Source organism: Mercenaria mercenaria, chromosome 5, assembly GCF_021730395.1.
Source record: "Mercenaria mercenaria strain notata chromosome 5, MADL_Memer_1, whole genome shotgun sequence".
Classification (NCBI taxonomy): domain Eukaryota; kingdom Metazoa; phylum Mollusca; class Bivalvia; order Venerida; family Veneridae; genus Mercenaria; species Mercenaria mercenaria.
In genome coordinates, this window is record NC_069365.1 from 44,791,417 (window position 1) to 44,810,325 (window position 18,909).

Sequence of the window (18,909 nt, forward strand, 5' to 3'; positions counted from 1 at the left end):
ATGACCTGAAATTAAAAATATTTCTTCATAATCATCATCTGCATGTGTGGTTACAACCCCGATAACTCTAATTGTATTTTTGACAGAATTATGCCCCATTCATACTTAAAGTTTTTTGGCAATCTTTGCTTTCTGGATATAACTCTAGTACAATATAAGATAAAGACTTGAAACTTAAAATGTATCTTTATCATCATCATCTGCATGTGTGGTAACAATCCCCATAACTCTGATTTGTATTTTTGACCAAATTATGCCCCTTTCATACTTAAATTTTTTCACAAACTTCATTTTCTGGGCATAACTTTGGTACTATATAAGATAATGTCTTGAAACTCAAAATATATATACTTCATCATCTGCATATATGGTAACAATCCCAATAACTCTAATTTGTGTTCTTGACAGAATTATGCCCCTTGGTGTATTTTGCTTTTAAAGTAGAGGTCTCTTATTTAGACATATATTCATTTTACTGTCAAATCACTGAATAGTGGAGCGCGCTGTGTTATGGACAGCTCTTGTTATGCATTAAAAATTTATTACCTTCCCTTGTGTTTCATTTATTAGTTTATAACTGGGATGTTCTAGCAACTGAATCTGTGAACTTTTGATTTTAATTAAAATATACCTGTATCTTGCAGGTTGATTCAGCCAAAGAATCAGAAAAAGTGGCAGTTGCCTCGGAGATGGTTTCTAAACTGACAACCAAAGACAAGTTTGCTCAACTCAACACAAAGTCTCGCCTACCTACAGCTGAGGAGACGAAAAGAATAGCTAAAATTTTCTCCTCTAAATTTTCATGACCATTTTCTTAGATGTTTTGAATATATAATAATGTTGCATTTTGTTGACTGTTATAAGCTTGACAGTAAGTTAGCAGTTTTAGGAACTTACTTAGGTGTTACTAATTAGTCATAAAATAGTAGTTATAGGACATCAGAACCTGACATAAAATGAACATGGAATAGAAAAGTAAGATTAAAATGTATCATTGAACATGCAAAAATGTGATTCAGAAGAAATTGAAATAATCGCATCTGTCGCTATTAAATCTGTAATTTATGTAATTCAGGAAGTGCTAATTTTTGTAAAATAAATGTAAAAAGCAAATGGGTGCCAAATGTTAATTAATTAAATTTTCACTTCAATTTTTTTTTTCATTCTTGTTGCAGTAATTATTGCTTTTATAGGTGTTTGACAAAACTGGATATCATTCAACAGCCATGACCAAACAGAGATTCATTTTTCTCTTCCTTTTATTACTCAAATTTGTGTTGTTACTTTTTTAAAGTAAAATGATTTTTTTAAGCTTTGACATGCCACTGAATCTGAAATAGCGTGTAGTTTTGTTTTCTATATATATGAGCGCCGCAATGTGAAAACCAACATTAGGACTTTGCAACCAGAAAAATCCAGATCATTGCACTTACATAGTGTTTATTTGAAAACCAACATTAGGACTTTGCAACCTGAAAAATCCAGATCATTGCACTTACATAGTGTTTATTTTCCCCCCACGTCCATACTGTTCATTTATCAATTTCAGCTACTGATAAGCCAACGGTATGGATGTGCATTCAGATCTGGATCCTAACTGGTTGTAAAGCCTGTACGTTGTTTCTCACACAGCGGTGTTCAGATTTGTTCAACCTTTGCATCACTTGTTAAATTATGCACATTATATTACACACGTTATATTACACACGTTGTATTACACACTTTATTTTTGTGTCAGTCTGTTTTTAGATCTGTTCATGTTGTATTAAGAAACTCAATGTTTACATGATTAATTACATTTTCAAGCATTTTTAACTGGTTTACCAGTTTCAAAATCTCACTTTCCCTCTTGAATTTCTCCCTATGTTATTTTGTTGGTCTTTGGTCTCTTGTGCCTAGTGATGGAATGAACATCTTTTCACTTGGACACTCTATCAAGTTTTGGAAATGTTTCTTTTACAAGTGCACATAATTTTGAATTGTGCGCCATTGAATGAAAGACTTTGGATCAGGAAACTCACATTTGCACCCTATGTGTGTATTAAGTTGTCAACAATAGTCTGCTTAGATATCTAGAATTTACTTAAATAGTTTTCTCATCCTTGTAGTAGTTCTATAACAAACAGAACATAGATTCATTTCACAAAATTTATGTCTCCAGTTTCAGAATTCTATATATTTTTCTCTTTCTTTCTAGTGCTGTGTTGAAGAAACGTTTTGTTTAAAGACTTCGAAATTTTCAAGACATAATGGCTTTTTAGTTTTCACCCTCTTGAATGTCAAATAAAACAATTTTTCTTTTTTTCTTTGCATCTTAGAATAAGAACCTGAACCATAAAGCATAATTTGAGCCATGCCATGACAAAACCAACATAGTGGGTTTGCGACCAGCATGGATCCAGACCAGCCTGCGCATCCACGCAGTCTGGTCAGGCTCCATGCTGTTCGCTTTTAAAGCCTATTGGAATTGGAGAAACTGTTAGCGAACAGCATGGATCCTGACCAGACTGCGCGGATGCGCAGGCTGGTCTGGATCCATGCTGGTCGCAAAGCCACTATGTTGGTTTTCTCATGGTGTGGCTCATTTCATTCTCTAGTCATTCCTATTGTTGTGATATACTGTGTAAATATGTGTCATTTCATATAAAGTGTATTTGTTGATATTTATTTCATCATCTTCTCTTTTTTTCTGTTGTCTGTTTAGTTGCAGGTAGTAACAAAATAGATTCTTGTCTTATTAAATAAACTCAGGCATCTAATAATTATTTTAGGATGTAGGACAAAATCTCCATCCCCTCCATCTCCCTCCTTGGACAAAATCCGCCCTGCTGCTGAATTTGACCATAGGCTGACCCGACCCCCCCCCTTTGATTTTGTTGGATGAAAACTAAAATTAAATGATGATGAACAGAACAGAAAAAATACAAAATACAATTCTCTAGGTTTAAATATTAATTCAAAAGGGAATGAAGTAAAAGTTTGGATATAATAAGAAAACATCAAATGGGGATTTTGTCTGCCCTAGTCAAAATAGAGCAGGGGGAGTGTCTGTATTCCATTATTTTCGTGTACGTTTGGAATCTGAACTATTATTTATGTCAAGATGGTTGCAGATCTTAATCATGAATCATTTATTTTTTAAATTAGTACTTTTCTCACTTTTAGGAAGGAATTAATATTGGACAGAATGAATAATTTTTTGTTGTTTGCCAGTTTTACAAAAAAAAATTATACAGTTTATCACTTCATGCGTATCATATATTAAAATGCATTGAGACACAGATAATGTTGCTTATTTTGCTTAAAAAAATAACACAGGATTAACACTTTTGTGGTGATTTTCTTCATTAGAGATAGCTGCTGTTATTTTTTTTTTTTGCTTTATTCATCAAAGTTATATCTTCTCCACATATGACAAACTTTTGTTCTCATATCATCACAAAACATAGATAATCACATCAACCATCACAAAAACCATTGCAACAATCATCACAACATACCTAGTGATTATTTCAGAGGTAGCTACAGTTAACATTTTCCGTCCAACGAACTTGAAAATAAAAGCATTGTTTGTCACTGCTTGTATATTTATAAATATATAAAGTATATACAGACATTTATTACTAAAATGATCAGTAGAAGGCATAGTATATTACAAGGATTTTGATATATAAGGTACGTAGAGGTTAGGTTTAAATGATAGATGCTAGGGTTACCCTAATTGTAACTTTCTGTAATGTATGATAATTATGAATTCTGGCAAAGAGCCTTTGACATTGTTGTTATATATCTAAGGCATTACTGTCTTTACATCCACAATTTTGTAAATGTACATGAATTGTAAATGTACATGAATTGTAAATGTACATGAATTGTAAATGTACATGAATTTATAAAATGTGTACATTTTGCTCTATGTACTTGGATTTTAAGTTTAATACATTTTGCTGTTTGTACATTTTGTACATGAAACTGTTAATTTTGTACATTTTGTTGTATGTACATTTTGTACATGAATGTATTAATTGTGTACATTTTGTATATGAATGTGTCAGTTGTGTACATTTTGCTTTATGTATTTTGTGCACATATTTTAAAAGTTATGTACATTTTGCAAAGTGTGTATATTTTTTACATGAAACTGTACTGTGTACATTTATGCAAATAGCTCTGCCAGACACCTTACTGACTGTAGATTAGCTTAGTTATTTATATGTAATATAGTGTATATTTATATCCGTACAAAGATAACGAAATAATATTTTCATAGAATGGATTTCTGTCTCTCTTTTTTTTTACCCATAATCCATATTAAGTAGAAACAAAGTTCTCATAGCTGTTTGATACTGTGTGACAGGAAATACTGTCTGTTGAATTAATCTTCAGCATAATAAAAACTACAAATTTTCAAATGCAGTTGACCACCTTCAAGCCCAGGAATAATGTTTCTTACTTGCTAAGCTTCTAGGATAAATTGCCATCCACATGTCGTTGATTCTCCACTGTGCTCAGTCTGCCTGTTGTTGGATTGAATGCTTCTAGTGTCAAATCTCCAGTATTGTGTTTTGCTGTGCTGTGGTCTTGCGAATGATGGAAACAAGAGGACCATGATAGCCCAGTACCGCTCACCTGACATTTACCCCTATTTCCAATTAAACCTAGATTACATTTAGACAAACACGTTGGCCTAGTTTCATGTAGATCAGGTAGAAAATGTGGCCCCTGCAGTATTAGTAAGGTTTTCTGTGATTTGACATTGTGAATATATTGTTGCCCTTGGATGACCCACTTTCAATTTTTTCCTATATTTATTAATGTTCTGGCCAGGTTTTATGAAGATCGGGTAGAAATGTAGAAATTTTAAGTGTTTACAAAGCTTTTTCTATGATTTTACCTTGACCAAGTTTTAGACCCAAGATGACCCAATTTCGAACCTTGATCTTGATTTTGTGAACATTCTAACTAGGTTTCAGTGTTGCTTTATTTTCTGGTCCTTCGGGATCATTGATTCAACTCATTTAGATTTGAAGATTGAATACTGCTTAAGCCGGTGCTAGGGGGCGTGGGCAGTGATGCATTTTTCATTACTGCTCATGAACAGACCCAATCAAATCGAGTCTGCAATTTTCACTGTTTGCATTGTTTTCGGTGCTTCCGAGGGATCTACTTTCCAGATTTTATTCATATAGATCAGGTAAAAAATTTGTTTTTCTCGTGTTACCAAGGTTTTTCTATGATTTTACCTAGTGACCTTGATTTTGACCCTAGATTATTTAGTTTCTAACTTTACCTAGATTTTATGAAAACAGACATTCTGACCAAGATTCATAGAGATCAAACAAAAAATGTGGCCTCTGAAATGTTAACAAATCTTTGAAATTCTCTATTATTTGACAGAGTGATAATGTTTTTGTCCTCAGATGATCCAGTTTAAAATCTGACCTAGATTTCATAAAGACAAAAGTCTTATAAAGATCAGTATAAATAAGGTATTTAGCTCACCTGCTCACGGTGAGCTTCTAGGATCGTCATATGTCCGTCGTCAGTTCGTCCGCCAGCCATAATTTTCTTAAGGAACATCTCCTAAACCGCTATGCCAATTTCAACCAAACTTCAGAGGAGTGCCCTTTCAGATTTCTTCAAATCTAGGTCATCCAGGCAAAATTCTGGTTGCCATGGCAACCAAAAGGAAAAACTTAAAATCTCCTCAGAAACCACTGGCTCGATTTTGAAATAATATCACAGAAATGTTCCCTGGGGGACCCTCTACCAATTTCATTGTTTCGTTAAAAACATGGCTACGAGGAGGCGGGACTTGCTTTATATATGTTTTCTACACTTTCATCGCCATTATATACACCAGGACATTAGTACCAAAATTAATGCTCTTTATTTATTATCTCGAAAATTTAAATTTAGTAACTCGAAATTTCGACTTTAGTATCGTGAATGGGTTTAACTTAGTAAGTCTAAATTTCCAGTTACTGATAAGAAACTTCGACTTGGTATCTTGCTTTCCAAGCCTATTGCAATTAGAGAAACCGTTAGCGAACAGCATGGATCCTGACCAGACTGCGCGGATGCGAAGGCTGGTCTGGATTCATGCTGGTCGCAAATGCACTATGTTGGTTTTCTCATAGCGCAGCTCAATTAAGTTAAAACCAGCGCATATACAGTTGAAAACACCGCACACAAACTTATTTCGATACGAAGCCGAATGCACCGCATATACAAATGAAATAACTACGGTACATATAAAGTAAAGAAAAATGCAAATGCTTCTGTAGGCATGTACCGCATATACCGTTGAAAGCACATATACAGTTTAAACGACCCTATATATAATTAACGTGAACACAAATACAGTTGAAAGCATTCCATGTTCAGTCTTAAGCCCTTCATCTTTAGAGGTTATTATCAGTGACACTGGTTAGGCAAAACGACAGCGCTCACAACATCTGAATTGTTATTTTCATTCTAACATAGTCATAGAAATATCTAATTATAATCCAAATAATGCTGAACTTGGGCCATCATTAAACAATTGTATGTCCCAGAATTTTTCAGTTGGGTCGGTCGTCGCTATTTTTTTCTTTTGAATATTAACAGCACGAACAAATCTTTTTTGTTTACCCAGAAAGCCCAAAAGAAATCGAGTCGCGGCAATTCTGTGGGTCGGTAGGAGCACTGAAAACAAACATTTTTTTTAATGATGGCCTTGTGACTTCATCTGTATGTTATTAGAATGAACCGGTCGTCATGCAGCAAAACTGGAAGTCATAATGGTCTGTCACTGGTCTGCACGTTAAACTGTTTTTTATCTCAGATTTACAATGCTTGGTTTTTAGTAATAAAACAGGACATGTAAAATATTTACCTTAGAGCTAGAATTCCGTGTTTCAACATATTGGGTAGACTGGCATCAGTCGTTAGAGTCATTAAATTTTATGTAAAGCACTTGGCCATAAAATCAATCCTCTCTAATAGCACTTCCTGAAAAAAATTACAATATCTCTTACCTCTGTCTGTGTTGAGATGAGCCTATAGAGAGAAAATGGTTTTCTGATAAAATATCAGTGTCAGTATGAAGAAAGAAATTAATATTATTACAGATTATTTGATCTCAACATACTTTGTAAGTCTACACGTTCGGGTATGCGTTGTAAAGCCACATGATTCGTACCACACAATTTCAAAATTTCGACGAAGTTACAGGTTTCTTCTATGTGAAAATGTTATGACTGCTTTTCATAAAATAGATCTACTGCTAAGAAAACTGCAGTTTTTTTTTCATTATGTGTGTTTCCACATTTTTAGAATGGCAAACCATTTGATGAGTTTGACAGGTACATAAATACGAAAATTTACTTCGCTCCTTACCGTGAAGAATGTCTGTAATTTGTCTAAATGTGCAAGAATAAGTTTAGTGCACTCATTTATATTTTACCCATATTGCTTCCGGGTACGACTTAACACAAATTTTGAGACAAAAGTGCCCCAAACTAAGTTGTTATTACACCCCTTGAGTAGTGCAACCAAACATTATTATAAGACATTAATACACGACAGAGCCGGGCGGGAGGTGATAATCGGCCCGGAATTCATAATGGCACGAGGGCTTTATTCATTTTCTGACCCGGCTCTGTCTTGTATTAACCGCTTGAGTTGAAAAGACACAAGTACTTAACTATTGGAATGATGAAATTATTCAACCATCCTACTAGAAAATGTTTTGCAGCATTACTTGCATTAAGATCAAGCTATAAATGCAATTCATACATTCTGTATCGGTGCTGAAAAGAACAGGAGTGTAAAATGTAGTGTTGCATTGTGGCAATTTCAGAACTCTGGTTAGGTCAGAAAACTCGCTCTTTGACACTCTAAAACTTAACTATAAATAATTAATTTTTATCGGTTCAATTTTGACGCACATGTGAAATAACATTAAAAGATGTGATCAACGAGACTAATTAAGAGCAGTCACCGAGACTGATTACCTTATTGACGTATGATTGATACGAATTTCAAAGTTTTGTAAGGATATACTGTAGAAATGTGTTTCTGCCTTTGCGACCAGTGCAGACCAAGATCAGCCTGCGCGGACCTACACTTAATAAATGGTATTACACAAATTGGATGACGGACCAGTCCGTTGGGTACAGGATAGAAGGGCTAAACTGTAGAGGTTTTTGTTTCTTCTGGCATAATTTTTTCATTGAATCTGAATAGTCTTAGTTTCTATGCGTTTTTAGCTCATCTGACTTTTTGAGAAAAAAAGTGATGAGTTATTGTTATCACTTGATCGGCGTTGGCGTTGGTTTTGGCGGTGGCGTTGCCAGGTTAAGTTTTATGTTTAGGTCCGCTTTTCTCCTGAACTATCAAAGCTATTGCTTTGAAACTTGCAACTCTTTTTCACCATCGTAAGCTGACTCTGCACAGCGAGAAACATAACTCCATCCTGCTTTTTGCAAGAATTATGGCCCTTTTTGAACTTAGAAAATCAGATTTCTTGGTTAAGTTTTGTGTTTAGGTCAGCTTTTCTCCTAAACTATCAAAGCTATTGCTTTAAAACTTGCAACTCTTGTTTACTATCAAAAGCTGACTCTGTGCAGCAATAAACATAACTCCATCCTCCTTTTTGCAAGAATTAAGGCCCTTCTTGGACTTAGAAAATCAGATTTCTTGGTTAAGTTTTGTGTTTAGGTCCGCTTTTCTCCTGAACTATCAAAGCTATTGCTTTAAAACTTGCAACACTTGTTCACCAGCAAAAGCTGACTTTGTACAACAAGAAACATAACTCCATCCTGCTTTTTGCAAGAATTATGGCCCTTTGTAAACTTAAAAAATATCAGACTTTTAGGTTAAGTTTTGCGTTTAGGTCACTTTTTCTTCTTAATGGTCAAATCTATTGCTTTAAAGTTTGGAGCAGTTATTTGCCATTCAAAGTTGACTCTGCACAGCAAGTACCGTAACTCTACATTGCCTTTTGCAAGAATTATGGCCCCTTTTGGACTTAGAAGATCAAGGGTAGGACAATATTTCTATTTTACAGAAACAAAAAGATCAGATGAGCGTCTGCACCCGCATGGCGGTGCGTTTGTTTTCAGTTATTTTGTTGGCATATATTGTATCTTACCGTAACATAACTAGTATGGCTATGATGACAAAGGGCCCAATGAAGGTCGTACTAACATTCGTTGATTTTAGCAACACCCTTTTTTTCTCTTCCTTGAAAATCTTGCCAATGCATATTCTAGAAAAAAATGCTGTTTTGTCGTTTTCAAAGTATGTATTAACAGGAGGGTAAATTCTCGGGCTGTTCAGAAACTGAAGCCTTGAAAGCGAACAACATGGATCCTGGTATGTTGGTTTTCACATGGCGCGGCTCAGTTATGCTTTTTTTTGTCCTCCCTAGACAGATTGAGTTTTTTCCCCAGAGGATCCTACAGTTTGTCTTATGCAATGCGACTTTCAAAACTATACTTTACTTTGTTTTTATTTGTCCTAATTTGGTTATTCATGTTGAGAGGTTGTCAATAGCTATGGTATCGATGAATACAGGTAAGGCTAACGTAAGTGTAATACCGTTGAAAAATAATGTAAAACTCAAATCAAATAAACAAACAATTGTTATATGTCGGCCTGAAATTTACATACGTCGCCGGTTCCTGAGAAATACATTTATGTTTACAGTCACTCTTTGAGAAGCCAGGGAAAACAAAGCATTAGAAACGCAGACGATTCTTGGATAAAAGGAGAGAAACATGGTCGGATTACTGGTTTGTTCTTTCTTTTGTTGTTCATACGGAAATACCGCAATGTCATCGGCAGGTAAAAGATGTGAATTGGATATTTTGTGCTGAAAAAGAAAAAAAAAAGACATTTGCAACCTAATTGTTAATTTGAAAACATCAATGTTTATATTTTCTTGAACACTTTAGATTTATGCAGCTAGTGAAGCCATGTTTGCTTGAAGGTCTAGTATATGTAATTATAATGGAGTATATAGTTTTTATTTAGTCATTTTTTGATCATCAATGGCAAATTTTTATTGATATACGCGATATATACAATATTAATGTCACATTACATGTCGGATCGTCATTATGTTTATCAAAAGTATCAATTCAAAAAGCATCCTCTTAGAGTACAGAGGAAGGAGAGCGACATTGACACTGTGCATGTCAGACATCAAACATACAGAGAAAATATTTTCTTCGTCAGAATATCTCTGAAATATAATTTCCATGCATAAAAAATCCATAAAATCTTTAAGATGGGTAGATTCTATATTAATTTATGATTATTAGTTACAGTTTTTTTTTCTTATAGAAAACGACAATTCTATGTGTGGCGGCGGCTGGTTGTTGGGTAGTCTTGGCTGCTATCCAGGCAGAGAACCCACGAGCGTGTTTGATGATGCCAGATGACTCGTACCGGAAATACCAATGTGTCAAGGATTACGCGGGAATAATGCCACTTATGGCATGTTTGCTAAAATGCTGTTCTCAACATAGGTCTGTAAAACCAGTATGTTTGATAAGGACTATCTTTACGAGTTATATTTTGTTTGTTAACCACTTACTAAATTAGTTAACAAGGTTTGAATATATAATATGTATTTAATATACCCCTAAATAAGAATATAAATTTGTTTGATTTTCCAAGTCTACAAAATCCGTCGGAAATCTTCAGCTGCCGGAGGCTTTTTTTAAATTATCAAAATCCGAAACTTCAGCTGCCTGACGTTTTGTGACGGTATACTAGATTTCAGAATATAAACAATTTTAACATAAATTATATAATTATAAAATTAACAAGTTTATGTGTATTGACACTATACAATGATTAGGTTTAAGCAGCACTCAGCACTTAACACACAGTATAAATGTGCACTACCACTAAAATACTGGTCAGCATTTACTGCATATACACTTTTATTACACGTTTTCCAGTGAATTACCGAAATTTATATTAGAGTGAAAAACATCTGGTATTTCCACAGTGAAAATATATAATATAATGTAATGTATTTTCCACTTGTAAGAAACGACAGTATGGAAGTATTTAGTCAAAACGTAAAATAAAAGATGAAATAATTAAATGTGAGATCAAAACATAAAATAATAAAAACATAAAATAAAATTACAAGTGAGATCAAAACATCTTTCACTCATGAACATATTAATATCTTATATTTTCACTTGTAGCTATGCCACTGGTGAAAATATTGTATCTGGTTTTAACTTGTACTTACACTAACTACAAATTAATTTTGGCTTGCAAATGTTTTACAACTGGAGTAAACATGTTTTATCAACAGAATTAAATAGGTAGGATATTTTTTTGTTTCAGAGTTGGATTGAAATATTTTTCACGAGTGAACATCAAATATGGCATAGCCATGAGTGAAAATATAAGATATGGTGTTCATGAATGAAAGATACTTTGATCTTACATGTAAAACAAACACATTTTCTTTTTATTTTATGTTTTGACTAAATATGACCCATTTTATAGTTTCTTACCAGTGAATATCCTATTTGATTTTTTTTCACTGTGAAAATACCAGATACATTTCAACAATTCACTGAAATACATGTAATAATGTCATATACTTATATCAACAAAAAGGTCTGATGATACCGCAGGTTTATTATAATTCACTGCCCTTTTTAATGATTAATAGACATGTAGCTTATATAAACAGTAGTCTGTACTCGCTATTTATGAAATGAACCGCGCCATGAGAAAACCAACATAGTGCGTTTGCGACCAGCATAGATCCAGACCAGCCTGCGCATCCGCGCAGTCTGGTCAGGATCCATGCTGTTCGCTAACGGTTTCTCTAATTGCACTAGGCTTTGAAAGCGAACAGCATTGATCCTGACCAGGCTGGTCTGGATCCATGCTGGTCGCTAAGCGACTGTGTTCATTATCTCATAGTGCGGCTCACATGTTGTTTGTTTTCAGAATAGGCATTAGTAGACTCATTGTTTTAGTAAAAGTACCATCAATGATATCGAAGAAAAAAGCAAAGCGTCCAGTGAAAACAAATTGAATAATGCAAATTCATTTCTGAAACACAGCTAACAACTAAAAGCAATCCAAATATACTTAGGCAAGGGGTGTTTAACGTCATCAGACTTTAAGGTTCAACATAATTGACATTAAAACATTATAGGAATAAGAACAAAAGTCCGACTGTAAAAGCCACATCAAAGAAAGCAGCCATTTATACAACACTCCACATAAAAGTTGTACGTGTTAATGTACAAAAAGATATAAAAACAAATGAATGACAAAAAAACAACAACAACAAAACAAGCAGGAGTAACACACATACAAGGCGCCGCCCCGGAAGATAGTTACAAAACCGACCGCTTGTCGAACACTTGGATACCAGTGCCCTTCTAGATTATGTTGGTATATTATATTTATAAAGCGTTGTCTTTTACAGATGCATTGGGATTTTTCACAAGAATTCAAGCACGGAATGTTTTTTGATAAACGCTACTGAAAAATCTGCCAGTTGTCTTGATATGGACTGGAATAGCTGGACTGCTTACAAGAAACAGAAAGGTAACTAGAGTTTGTTTCTAAGAAAAGTAACCAGAGTTAGACTATTTTGTTCAGAAAGGCTATGTAGCTAAGAAAAGTAACCAGAGTCAGACTATTTAGTTCAGAAAGGCTATGTAGCTAAGAAAAGTAACCAGAGACAGACTATATAGTTCAGAAAGGTAATTAGAATTAGACTATGTAGCTAAGAAAAGTAACCAGAATTAGACTTTATAGTTCAGAAAGGCTATGTAGCTAAGAAAAGTAACCAGGATCAGAATATTTAGTTCAGAAAGAAAACTAGAATTAGACTATTTAGTTCAGAAAGGTAACTAGATTTAGATTATGTAGCTAAGAAAAGTAACAAGAGTCAGGCTATTTAGTTCAGAAAGGTAATTAGAATTAGACTATGTAGCTTAGGAAAGTAACCAGAAGTAGACTATTTAGTTCAGAAAGGTAACTAGAATTTGACTATTTAGTTCAGAAAGGTAACTAGATTTAGATTATGTAGCTAAGAAAAGTAACCAGAGTTAGACTATTTAGTTCAGAAAGGTTAAACTAGAATTAGACTATGTAGCTAGGAAAAGTTACCAGAGTTAGACTATTTTGTTCAGAAAGGCTATGTAGCTAAGAAAAGTAACCAGAGTCCGACTATTTAGTTCAGAAAGGCAATTAGAATTAAGCTATGTAGCTAAGGAAAGTAACCAGAATGAGACTATTTAGTTCAGAAAGGCTAAGTAGCTAAGAAAAGTAACCAGAGTCAGACTATTTAGTTCAGAAAGGTAATTAGAATTAGACTATGTAGCTATTAAGAAAAGTAACCAGAATTAGACTATTTAGTTCAGAAAGGTAATTAGAATTAGACTATGTAGCTAAGAAAAGTAACCAGAATTAGACTATTTAGTTCAGAAAGGTAACTAGAATTAGACTGTGTAGCTAAGAAAAGTAACCAGAGTTAGACTATTTAGTTCAGAAAGGTAACTAGAATTAGACTATGTAGCTAAGAAAAGTAACCAGAATTAGACTATTTAGTTCAGAAAGGTAACTAGAATTAGACTATGTAGCTAAGATAGGTAGCTAGAGTTAGACTATGTAACTTAGAATGGTAACTACAGTCTAAAAAGGACACCACACCTAAACTATGTTACTCAGAAAGGTAACTTCTGTTGCACTACGTAGCTCAGTAACAACTCTCACTTCAAAAGAATCTCTTTGCGTTTATATATTCGACATCTGGTTCTCAACTTGCCAATGCATTTGCAATCATTCGCACAGAAAACAAGGTAAAAAAGCTTCCTTAGGGTTCCAAAGCTTCGGTCATTTTCGTTGTTTTTCTACAGACATCCTATAGTACTACAGGCCCGTCGAGACAAACATCCTATCGTACTACAGTCCTGTCGAGACAGACCGGAATAAGTGAATAATCTCACATTTATTTTTCATAGACCTTGGTACGTGTGGTGCTCACCTGATGGATACAGTCGGTTACACAAGTCTCGCGAATAATGAAGACGAAGATGCAGAACAATCACGACTTGACACTGTTCCCTTCGGCGAAAATGAGATAGGGGGTTTTGTTTTGGACAAGGAGTATATTATGGTAAGACTTTTTTCCGAATTGACTGAAGCAGTATTTAATCGAAAAATGTGAATTGATCAACGACACAGCAGGATTATACCATCTGAAACAGTTACTTTCTGTCATGAACACGGTAAGACATGAAATGCAAATGAAAATACTTCTGAATAAACGTTCATATAAGCTTTATAACTAGTCTATAAAGACTTATATGAATTTAAATATCATGAACTATAACCGCGAAAAAGTTTCATATCATGATTCTATTCAGGTCACCATGACGAATGTCCGACAGGCTATTGTTATACGCCAGACGTCTCTGTTATATGCATACGCCGTATAAATGATAATCTTATATGTATTTCAAACAAACAGAAAATGCTATGTGTTCAGAAGCTTCATTTGTCCCTTGCTGTAATTTTGATTTGTTAATAACTTCTTTTTCACAGAAATTATTTTAACGAAACAATACACGAACTTCATACAGTTTACACGACTGAGAGCCAAGCTAACATATGAGCCGAACCATGAGCAAACCGAAATAGTGCATTTGAGACCAGCATGGATCCAGACCAGCCTGCGCATCCGCGCAGTCTGGACGGGATGCATGCTGTTCGCTAACGGTTTCTCTAATTGCAATAATTGAGCCGCGACATGAGAAAACCAACATAGTGGCTTTGCGACCAGCATAGATCCAGACCAAGGTCAAGATCCGTGCTGTCCGCTTTCAAAGTTATTGCAATAAGAGAAACCGTTAGCGAATAGCATGGATCCTGACCAGACTGCGCGGATGCACAGGCTGGTCTGGATCCATGCTGCATTATGATACTCATATAGCCTCTTTAACTTTCTCACATGTTTTTTTCTCATTACGATTTATGATTTAAGTTCATAAAACTTACTCTAATTTTGTAATAAAATTATTGCTGTACGCCCCCCCCCCCCCCCCCCCCCATGTCTGCACTGAAACAATACTATAACTTAGTAGTATCTTATCAAAATCGAACTAAAGTTATACATGGGATTATCGGAACGCTTTGACTACTGAAGCAAAATATCTGTTTTTTTATACGGCATTAGGTAATACTGAACATGAAAGCTAAAGTTCGGGGAATTGTAACACAAGGTAGATGGAGAAATGTAACACTAGATGGATGCTGTGATGAAAGAGTGACCAGCTTTAAGATAAACTGGAGTGACGACTGCGACATTGCATGGGTCTTCACAGCGGCTGACAATGCAAGGGTAAGATAGTATATTTAACTTTTAGCCTGCTATATTTCGAAAAACGAATTGGTCCATCATTCAATCTGGGCAATACCACTTATTATTCGAAGTGGTGTTCACTGAAAATATACTGAATGAACAGCGAACAGTGCAGACCACGGACGTGCAAGTTGATTTTGGTCTGCACTGGTCGCTTGCCGCCAGCAGGCTCAAGGTTAATACGATATTTACTACGTACATACATCAGGAATATTTAAAGGAAATGCACGAGTGTTTTTCAAAGTGTATGAAGTCGATTCACAGCCAATATAATATTTCATATGCAAGTTATTTTTACGCAATTCTTAATTGATATTGACTTACGAAATAATTTATAGCAAAAGAGTGCTTTAACACTATTTATGCACGATGGGTGGTTATACGTCGGGCGTAATTATTTCACGGGGGCGCAGCCCGAGTGAAGTTATTTGTACGACATATTACCACCCGAGTGTATAAATAGTGTTAAAACACGGTTGTGCTATAAATTATTTCGATTCTAATATGCCCTTTATTTGAAAGAGTAGATAAAATATAGAAGCGCTCTTTCTTGGTCGCAACAAAATTGTTGACGTCACCGCACCTTAACGTGACGTCATTCTAGCGTAAGAGTGTTTTAATAGAGAAGCGTATTAGAATGATAAATTTGCAGTTTTACCCTCTCTTTTATTCATATCGTTATATGTTTATACACTGAGGCTTTTACTTACCATTTATACTTATGGACTTTTGAAACGGCGACGTCTGTTTTATTATATATACAAAAGGGCAAGTCTGTTTTAAGAGTTTTGGGGAACAGCCACAGAATACAACATGGCAATGGTAGTTCCAGACTTAGCACACCACCGGCCATTCGGACAATGGAATTTTGAGACTGGTCTACAAACTCAATTTTGCATCTTTTGATACCGTCCCTGGATTTACATTTGGCTCATAGAATCTTATGTTATCCAGACGACTTTATAGAACATGCTCGTTGATTAAATGTTAGTACATTCGTATTTTCAAATGCCAATATTTTTCAGGTGTTTGAAGCAAACGTAATACCGGATGCTGGAAACGAAGTTGTTGTGAATTTGTTTCTCGAGCCTGTAGTCGGCAAATGTTTTGCTCTCTATGTCGAAAATTTTAATATTAAGCCCGTTCTCCGCTGGGATGTCATTGGATGTGAAATATGAGGAAACACGATCTTATCAACACACGAGCAATTATCAACATTTTTGACCGCTTGAGAATGAAATGAAGCAATTACTTTTTTCTTGTATTACGATCAAGGCCTTCGAGTGGTAGACATTGGCCAAACTTAATTGGTCTTCAGTAGTAAAGAAAGAAGAAATTTCGATGCTACAGCAAAAGATAGCTAAAATGTGAAAAATTGAATGTAAGTTTGTCTTTCTTCATTAAATTTATCAAACTCGTTGAATAAATCGGTATAGCCTCGCGTTTTTTTTTCAACGACTTTGGTGAATTCAGTATGAGTACACTCTTGTAATATCCATTATTTATTTCATACTTTTTTGAAGTTGAATTGAAATATATATTGTTACATAGATAATATTATATATATTGTTTTTATATAAATCTTGAACTTGTTCATCATGTTCATAGGCTTTAACCTGTATGGAAGGGTTAATTTTGCAGTGAAGTAACGATATGCTGGACCACTTTACTAAAGTATATTCCAAGTGGCCCAATGGAATGCACCATGGACTGGACTACTTTACCATTGATTATTCATCTGTAATGTTTATGAATGGAACTATGTTATATAACGTATATTTTGAATGTTGTTAGGATTATAATTTTCATAAGTATACCTATAACTCTGGCAGCGGCTAAACCCACACCCGAAAACAACTACTGCATTTGAAAACAACGAAGTGTGTGGGACAGAGTAAATTATTGTAGTTTATATTGGTGTAAATATATTTATTTATATATGTGTAGACAGATTTTGTTTGGTGTATTTTGATATAAAAAGTGTTTTCGGGAATTTGACATTAATTGTCGGAAGTTACTATTCAACTGGAAACTCGTCTATCACTTATTTCTAACAGTTTTTTTTTTTCACTCCCTTATTTACTATTTTGCCTGGTCAATAAAAAAGTGCACCAACGTAATTATTTAAATATGTTTATAACAATATTCAGAATAATTCTGTTTTTTCTGAATCTTACCGCGGAAGATAGATATGATTGTTTCTCATCACTGCCGCTCTGTCCTGCAATGGCTACAACCATACATCAATAAAAAGAAAAAAAATAGAAGTCTTAATTATTAATTTTCATTAAGGTTTTTTTGTCGGTTCAGTGATAAAACGAAGGGAAATATATAGTTTTTAGGAAGCCAATCATCGAGACTGATTACCTTCCTGAAAAACTGTATTCTGTTACTGAACCGGCAAAAATACGTAAGTTATAATTAATAATTGAAGCGCTTTTCCCCCAAATGTTTTCGTTTAGATTAGTTTTTGCATGATTATTTTGACAACTGGAAAACAGCAACATACCCAGTTTTCTCTTACTTCCACGCACTGTTTACGCGAGGAATGTTTGGGTGGGGTACATTATTCCGTCATACAATTACAATGCCCTTCATTCCGATCAAAAACCTAGTCCATTTCTTTCTGTAAAGGCATGTTTTTCCAATATATTTACAAGTATTTCATTTACTTTAAACCAATTAAACTTATAAACTGTTTAGCAGGTTAACCTTGCATTCTAATATCTTTTTTCTGAAAGAAGGTTTGGGGTATTAAATTTGTCTTAAATGTGGCAGTTAATTTATCAGTGGGCTTCCTTGGTTGAGTGGTTAAGGTCGCTGACTTCGAATCACTTGCCCTCACCGATGTGGGTCCGATCCTCACTCGTGGTGATGAATTCTTCATGTGAGGAAGCCATCCAGCTGGCTTAGGGAAGGTCGGTGGTTCTACCTAAGTACCCGTCCGTGATGAAATAATGAACGGAGGGACACCTGGGGTTTTCCTCAACCATCAAAAGCTCGCCATATGACCTATATTTATGTCGGTTCGACAAACAAAAAAAGTTAATTTACCAATAACATTAGAGTAAACCGTATCAGAACTTTCCACATACTACCCAGTGGGAGGTATTATTCTGCAAGCATTTTATTGCCTGTTAAAGTCAGTTATTCTGCGTATTAGTTGCATTTGCTTTTTAGCAAGGTAGTGTACGGGTGTATCTGGAAAATCAGAAACATTAACTGGTATTTGTTTTAAATACATCAGCAGTAGAACACTTCTAATGGAACTTACTTGAAGAAAATAAGGATTGATTTTCAAAATAAAAAGGCAGTAGGAACTAATTGTCAGTCAGTTCCACACGTAGATCTACTTCACTTATGAAGATTATCGATGTTTCACAAATAAGAAACTAATCGCTGCTCAAAACAAGCGAAACGTACCATGGTTAAAGAATTATTTTTGTTTGTTTGATTTCTTCACATTCTAAAAACTGAGATGATTGTGATTTTATAATAAACCAAGT

At 34.7% G+C, this 18,909-nt stretch overlaps 3 protein-coding genes across 3 annotated transcripts in view; all 3 read left to right on the top strand.

Annotated features, from left to right (window-relative positions):
- Positions 1 to 4,276, top strand: part of LOC123557064 (C2 domain-containing protein 3-like) — a 51,883-nt gene extending 47,607 nt beyond the window's left edge. Inside the window, exon 40 of the mRNA XM_053543382.1 lies at positions 645 to 4,276. Coding sequence (XP_053399357.1) covers positions 645 to 806 — 162 coding nt within the window. The 3' untranslated portion in view covers positions 807 to 4,276. The remainder of the gene's footprint in view (positions 1 to 644) is intronic.
- A 5,298-nt stretch (positions 4,277 to 9,574) lies between these two features.
- Positions 9,575 to 14,209, top strand: LOC123558958 (uncharacterized). Its single transcript, XM_053544574.1, has 4 exons — positions 9,575 to 9,779; positions 10,333 to 10,517; positions 12,461 to 12,582; positions 14,004 to 14,209. Exons 1-4 carry the CDS (start codon positions 9,765 to 9,767, stop codon positions 14,207 to 14,209), a joined length of 528 nt encoding a protein of 175 aa, XP_053400549.1. The 5' UTR covers positions 9,575 to 9,764.
- A 1,013-nt stretch (positions 14,210 to 15,222) lies between these two features.
- On the top strand, positions 15,223 to 17,396 carry LOC128557478 (uncharacterized). The gene is made up of 2 exons (XM_053544862.1): positions 15,223 to 15,382; positions 16,429 to 17,396. Exons 1-2 carry the CDS (start codon positions 15,230 to 15,232, stop codon positions 16,579 to 16,581), a joined length of 306 nt encoding a protein of 101 aa, XP_053400837.1. The 5' UTR covers positions 15,223 to 15,229; the 3' UTR covers positions 16,582 to 17,396.
- The last annotated feature ends 1,513 nt before the right edge of the window (positions 17,397 to 18,909 follow it).

Coding starts and splice junctions, on each gene's coding strand:
- LOC123558958 (XM_053544574.1), top strand. Junction 10,518..12,460: donor AAATGCTGTTCTCAACATAG/GTCTGTAAAACC, acceptor TGTCTTTTACAG/ATGCATTGGGATTTTTCACA. Junction 12,583..14,003: donor TGCTTACAAGAAACAGAAAG/GTAACTAGAGTT, acceptor TATTTTTCATAG/ACCTTGGTACGTGTGGTGCT.
- LOC128557478 (XM_053544862.1), top strand. CDS start 15,230: ATGAAAGCTAAAGTTCGGGGAATTGTAACACAAGGTAGATGGAGAAAT. Junction 15,383..16,428: donor CAGCGGCTGACAATGCAAGG/GTAAGATAGTAT, acceptor AATATTTTTCAG/GTGTTTGAAGCAAACGTAAT.